Raw genomic sequence first — 7,032 nt, 5'->3', positions numbered from 1 at the left:
CGGACTTGGCTGAGCTCCGGCGTTGAAAAACACGCGGTTGCGTTCTGCATGCAATGCAAACACCGGAGGAACGTTGCAAGGAAGGGGCTGGTAAATAAAGCGATCCATCTGGGTTGCAGCTTGGGCTCATTTGTCTTGCATGTAGGCAGTCGAGCGCAGGTTTTTAAGCATGACAATCTGGCTTGGAAGCCACTGCCAAGGAGGCTCCCGTGCCTCCCAAAGACGGGAAGACTAGGAGACGGCTCCGCTCCACGCACGCTCTGCACGGAGGAGGGGGCAGTTGTCGGCACCTTTGGCTGGACGGCCACCGTCAGTATTTACTGGCCGTGGGGATGCTCCTCTGCACGGGCGGCTGCTGTTCGTCTCGCCGGGGGGGGGGGGCGGACAGGAGGGTGGGGAGAGGGTTTACGCTCCTCGGGGGAGCGAGCCGCAGGCCTTATCGGCGGCTGGTTTGCTGATGCTGCCTTGCTGTTTTCTTTGTCTGTCTTCCACTGCCTTTCCTGGGTGTGTAAATAAAGAAGGGCTTTGTAACCACACAGCTCTGACTCGGTAGCCCAGGGTGGCTTGGCGTGCCTTCCTCCGGCCGTGCCAGAACTAAAGACACGTTCGTGGGGCGACGGCATGATGCGGACGTGGTCTCTGCCCTATTGCTGGACTAAAAATGGGTCAGCTCTTTAACCCTGCGCCTGCCCGAGGCCATCCGGAATAAAACGTTTCTTTCAGCCTGGATATGCCGTCTGTTTGCAACGACCGTTTAAATGTTCCTAAGAATGCGTTTGCTCAAAAAAAAAAACAACAACCAAACAACTTCCTGACGTTGTACTTAAGCAGATTTTTCTGGATGTTTCTGCTTAATGCCAGTTTTTGTAGAGATTGTTGCCACACTTCTTTCAAAAGGGGTTTTGACGACCTGTACCTCTTCTGGTTTTTGATAGCATGTGGCAGTACTTCTGTCTCGAATGCAGGGGCTCCCTGTGTCCGGAAAGTTAACGTTTCCTCCTGTGGTTGAGGGAGACGGGATTTTAGCAGAATCCGGAGGCTGCGAGTGTAGCGCAGGCTGTAAGTCTGCAGCGTTTGCTGCAGCTGGAATTCGGCCAGTAAGTAAACACTTACGCAGTGGTTTGAGAGCACAAGCAAAGCTGGACGTGCAATCCGTATCTCTTCTGAGAAATTGGATGCTACGTGGAAAGGGAGGGGGGAAAAAAGAAAAAAAAAAAAAAAGTTGTGTTTGTTTCTCCCGGGAATATTGTGTGCTGTTCTCCGTGGCACAAACCCACCGGCACTAAATAAAGAGCCTGTTTGGAAACCTGCAATGAAGGAGAGACCCTAGGTGGAATGTTGTAATTATGAGTGGTATGCACTTGTTTAAGTTCCATAAATCAGTTGCTTTCCTGGAGATTTAATTGCATGCTGCAGCTAGCAGCTGCTGTTGTGGTTAATGGGGAGCTGCACCACGGGACGCTTTGAAGGTCGTCCAGCGCTGGCTTGGACGCTTTGGTGGGCTTGGCTTCGAGGGGAGCGTGCTGGTGAAAAAGGGTGTTTTTTGCATTCGTGGCAGGCATTTTTTGAGGGGAAAATACCGCGGGGCTTCAATCAGAACTTTGGTAACTGCGTCGCGAGGGAGCTTGTCGGCTGGGGCACACGTCGGTGCGTGGTAGCTGGCCCACGTCGCTCCGAGATGAGCTGGCGTTTGCGGTTGAGCCATGGGCTGAATTTAGATATTCCAGTTCTTAATTGGCAAGTGCAGAAAGAGCCCTGGCTGCAAGTGCTGCGGGTGCAGGCTGGCTCCTCTAACGACCCTTGCCTGCACGTGACTGGTGTCCGCCTGGTTTCTCCCAGCCTTTTCTGCCATAACAACAGTTTTTCTCCTTCCTCGTGTACTCGTTGCCTCTTGAACTTGTTGTCTTTCCTGCTCTGTTGCACATCGGGTTCTCGCCTTAAGTCTTTGTGTGGCAGTGGAGGTGGACGTTAGGGAGCACTGCAGTGTGCGCTGTGCGGTGCTGCATGGGACTCTTGAAAACCTGGCTTTCGGGTCAATCTGATTCACCCGTTCCAAATATATTAAAGCGAGTGATAAAAATACATGGGGAGCCGCGGTGGTTCTCGTAATTGATGCCGAACTCCTACCACGTGCTCACCCACCCTATGCGGTCGGTGGCTTTCTTGTTGTATTTAAAACACTCGACTGGATTGTGCCAGGAACTTTTATTGGCCTGCACGCCTAGTTATTTTCAATCGACGATGTCCCTTCGCAGGGTTGGGCCAGCGTGCTATTTTTACCCTATGGTTTGGCTTTAATTGATTACGTTCTTCTGTGGTTTCAAAACTTGAGTATTAAAAACATTCTGACCTTCCTGAATTCTCAAGGTGAACCTATTCTAAGACTTGAGACCCCGTTAAGATGCTGGTGTAAAGGATCAAAGTGTGACACTTAAGCACACCGTGTTGCTCAGAAACGTAAAACTTCCCGTGGGCTGTAGCTTAACTGAAAAAAATCTCTTTAGTTTTGATTTTTCGTTTTTTTTTTTTTTTTTTTTTTTTTTTTTTTTTGTCACTGGAAATGCTGGCAGCTTCTCGGCGTTTTCCGTTTGCCGACAGTCGCACGTGTAGGTGCTGCCTTCTGGCGGGTTCGTGATGGGCTTGGCTCGGTTTTTTCCTTCTGAAGTAGCGCTGCCTATTTTTGTGGGTCCCGCCTAAACAGTGAAGTCCGTGTCGCCCCCTCCCCTCCTCTTAGTGGCAATGCCAGTCCAGTGCAAATACCGGAGAGAAAATGGGCTCTGAAGAGCACGCGGTGGCGAGCACTTTTTAAAACCCAGGTGTCTGTTTTTGGCAGCGGGAAATGGTTGTGTTAGAAACTTACTTACTTTCTCTGCCAAGGCCGGCTCTGAAGCTTGCCCTAAGCAGTTAGGTTACTGGCTCGATTCTTCAGTAGGACGGCAAAGCTGCGGCGCTTGTATGATGGGGGCTAGGCGATGGAAACGATGGTGGACAGCGATCTCTACCTGCGGAGCAGCGAATGGAGCCGTCGGAGCCAAGGCTGCCCACGGGACCGGCGCTGCCTCCTAAAGTTATGCTTGGGCTTGGCAAGAGCCGGGTATGTAAAGCCCTGGGTTCAGGTTACGGCTGCGAATGAACCTCTTTGATCTCGTTGAGCCCTTTTTTAGCAGTGTTAGTAAGCGCCTGACTCTGATTTATAATCTCTTCAAAGGTCTGCTTCCAGAATGGAAATGTCAGTGTATTCCCCGAGCCGTCAGCAGGTCTCTCAAGTCGGTTTTCTCTGGGGTGGACTCCGGCGGCGGTGCTCTCCCGTTCACAAAGATGTACTCAAGGGCTAATCCAAAACACGACGCCTCTTGTGAGCTTGGACCTAAGATGTCTCAAAATTTGGTGCGGGAACACGCCTTTTTGTTAGCGCAGCGACGCTGCCGGTAGCTACGATCCCTTCGTGGACAGCACGAGAGCCAGTCGGGACTTGGCAAGCCCCAGCGGGAGAGGTCTGAGCGCCCTCGCCGCCAGGGGTGGGCGGCTGGATGGGGCCCTCGGTACCACCAGCCTGCGCGACGCCTCCGCCTGGGAGGCGGGTGTGCCCCAGGCCCCTCCATCCACTTTATTCCGTATCCCTTCTCCGAAGCGTGACAGGGAAGGAAGACATATCAAGCGGCGAAGTGATGCTCCCCTCCCTCCCCTGCTCCCCACCGTGCAGTAATGGAAGTAGGAGCCGGAGTCTGCCGCATCAGAAGAGGGATCAGAGTAATCGGATCAAGCATGAGAAACCGCTTGTTGCCGCTTTTCTGTTTTTTAAATGAGGCTGCCTGGCAGCTTCCCTCGCAGAACTCTTAAATATGTTAAGCTTTGGAGCCGGGGTTACAGCAAAGTAGGGCTCTGCTGAAATGGGGCTAGGAAGAAAACTTTCTTTGCGCGGCCTGAGCATTACGTGTAGCCTCTGGGCTAATTTGCACAAATAATGGTGTCTCATACCCGCCCAGCCCTTACTTTGTCGCCGAGAAGCCGAACGTTTGTCCATCACTGAATTGCAGAGAGCGCACTCTCGCTTGGCGCACTTCATCGCGGTAATGCTTTTCGGAGGTGCGGTCCGTGACGCTGATAGATCTGCGACCTTGAGAAAGCGCGGTGGCTTTCTGGAAAGCCGTTCCCCACCCCGGCTGCCCTGGTGTGGCACGGGGTAACGTTGGGGCAACAGCTGCCCTTTGTCCGCTGGAAGGTGTTGAAACGGAACGGCTGGATCAGGCCCCGGGGGGGTGGGGGAAGCTGCTGGCTCTGGTTTATGGCTCCACTGCAAAGACTTCTCCTCGTTACGCGGGCTGTTTCTGCGCCGGCCGGAGGCGCGTGGACGTCCACCCCAGTCCTTAACGTTTGCGGTGCTCTGCAGCATCAAGACAGTCACTTACCCCCACAGCCGCAAAGCTGCGGTGCCTTTGGTTACACGGTCACGTTTGCTCAGGCATTTTGCATGGATTAGCTCAATTGGTTGAGGTTTGTAGAAGAACGGCAAGTATCGTTTTCTTTGCTTTCCTGAAGCGGAAGGTGATGTCGAACTTGGTGCTGGGCGCTGCAGATACGGTGGCTTGCTTTCAGGGGTGCTGCTCTAAAAGATGCCAGTCGGGTCTTTTACAACGCTGATGCAGTGAGGTTGATGTTGGACAAACCCAAGTCGCTTAAGCGTACAGGACAAACGCAGAAACCCTCTGTCGCTCCATGGAGTTGGCTTATGAGGATGGCCAGCTAATTCTAACTGGTTTCGTTGTGAGGGAGGCCTGAGATATTCGCATTTAGAGAACTGTTGCTGTACCTTGGTTTGTTTTGGATTGACGCGCTAAGCGATTTTGCTTGAAAACATGATTTGAGCTCTCTGTCTGCGCTCCCATCGCCTGCCCCTTCGATGTCTTTATCCACAGTAGCTAACGTTGGACGTAGGTTATGGGGTTGGGAGCTCAGTAGAAGCAGGGAAGCTCCGAAGAGTTGCCCCTCCTGCTTTCCCCGGTCTGTATAAAATTAGGCGCTATTTTGAGCTGACGTGAGGATAGGCAGTGCCACGCACTGCATGAGCTCTTTTTAACAAGGAAGAGTGCCGCGTTCTCTTAGGTGTCAGCAGCTCTTTAAAAGCATTGGCTTTTCCTGCCTTTCTTGGGGGGAAGGCTTCTGGATAACTTGGTAACGTTGCTTGGCGCTGAGATCCCCAGCGACGGCGTTTTTCCTTCTCGTTTCCTGATGACAGCCTGACTGGGCTTCGTGGCGTTGGGTTGGAAAGCCGGCTGAACAAACATCAGGACGGTGAATGCTTGTCATCAGGGGAGCGTCAGCTTTGTCAAACGGAGCTTGTGGAGGACGGTTTGGGTTCGTTGGGACGGTTCGGAGCAAGCCTGCTTTTCCGGGACGGGTGCAGCAGGAAGGAAACAAAGCGAAACCCCCGCTTGCCACGTGAAGCGCTTCCAAGGTGTCGGGGAGAATCTAGGTCAGTTTGACAGCAGCTCTAGTTCTCTAGGCAGATGAATTTTTCTGCCACCCTCCTTTTTTACCATGCTGTGCAGAGTCCGGAGAAGCTACGTGCGCTTCCTTAGGGCCTGTCGGCCGACGGGGGCCCAAATTAAATTGATGTGCGGGAGCGTTTTGATTTGCAGTTGAGCAGTGGGCGTAGGCGCCCTGCTGAGCCAGCCGGTATTTCCTTGGCTCTTCCGCAAACTAATCCCCGGCGCCTTGCTTCTCCTGGACGCGGGTAGCGGAGCAGAGGAGGATGCCCGTGCTCAGTGCCTGCCGGTGGACGAGGGGGAAGCGGAGAACCGCGGACGGAGCAGGGTGGTTTGTCAGGCTGCGTGCCGTCCCTACCCGTGCCGTATCGGTGCAGCACGCTCCTAGTCCCTGGATCTTGTAGATGCTTACAGCGACTCACGGTAGGGATGAGGCGAGACCCACTGAACTTGCTCCTGCTTCTTGTCCGTAGTCGCCATTGAAGCGCGGATGCACGGAAAGATTTTTCTGGGTGTGTAAAAACCGAGTGTAATTTCTCCTTTTTCACTTAACTTTTCACTTCCGACCTTCGTTTCTGAACAGTTTACCGTCTGCTCAAAACGAAGACTTGCGCTGTGTCGCTGGGAGAGCGTATCTGTAGTGTCGTGATACACGGCTGCTTTGTCTGCCGCATAGCAGTTAAGGACCGTTTTTCCTCCTCCTTGCTCAGCTTCTGGTCTGAAAGTGGCTCCGAAAGAGGCATTACTCGTTAACCTAGTAGGCAGAGCTACTAAAAGTGACTCCCACGCTGAGGTTTTCGAGCTCCGTCCACATACAGCTTCTGGTTCGATTTAAAGGTCTTACACTCTTAATCGTTCATATAATCTTTAACAGAACGTACACATTTAATCAACTCTCCCTGAATCCATACTGCCAGATATTGCTTCTTCAGCATGTGAAGCGCATTCGCATCTCTTCTCGGTAAGAGCGAAGGTTAAAGCGGGGTAGATAGGAGATGAACGCTGTTCCCTTCGGACATCTGCAGGGAAAGGGGGAGAAACTTGTAGGCGAGAAGTAAAGAAAATACTCAGAGGCAGATCATTTATTGCTATATAGGAATATATGGAGCCTTGTAAACAGAGCGTTTATAGCAAAACCAATGATGCAGCTTTTACATCGCCCTGGGAGAACTTCGGATGCACGATTATAGGATGCCTCTCTCCTCCAGGCTCTCTTTGGTAAATTGGATCTCAAGTTTTCAAGTACGTTAACACAACACGATGTAGGTGGAACGCGACTCTGGGAGGTGCACGCGGTATGTCGGATAAGGCTGTCTTTGCTGGGGTACTTTTTTTTCAATTTTGGGTTGAGGTTGGGTGGGTCTATTGATCCTCATTCCTCTTTGAGATGGGGGCGGTTGTCTTAAATATGACTTCAGTGGTTCCTATAGAATGACTATGTTTAATTCCTTGCAAGAGTGTCTCATGGACGCTCTCGGGGGGGGGGAAGCACCTCTGAAATGGGTATCTTTTCGTTTTGAATTGGTTCCTAGGATTGTAAGGAATT

General features: G+C 52.1%; 1 protein-coding gene across 1 annotated transcript in view; it reads left to right on the top strand.

Moving 5' to 3' along the window:
* The first annotated feature begins 1,333 nt into the window (after window positions 1-1,333).
* Window positions 1,334-7,032, top strand: part of CADM1 (cell adhesion molecule 1) — a 168,657-nt gene continuing 162,958 nt past the window's right edge. The window contains exon 1 of the mRNA XM_009323555.1: window positions 1,334-1,353. Within this exon, the coding sequence (XP_009321830.1) occupies window positions 1,347-1,353 (7 nt within the window). The 5' untranslated portion in view covers window positions 1,334-1,346. The remainder of the gene's footprint in view (window positions 1,354-7,032) is intronic.

This window comes from Pygoscelis adeliae, unplaced genomic scaffold (assembly GCF_000699105.1).
Source record: "Pygoscelis adeliae isolate BGI_AS28 unplaced genomic scaffold, ASM69910v1 Scaffold275, whole genome shotgun sequence".
Taxonomy (NCBI): domain Eukaryota; kingdom Metazoa; phylum Chordata; class Aves; order Sphenisciformes; family Spheniscidae; genus Pygoscelis; species Pygoscelis adeliae.
Note: the sequence above shows the minus strand (reverse complement) of the source record. Positions and strands in the feature narration are given on the sequence as shown.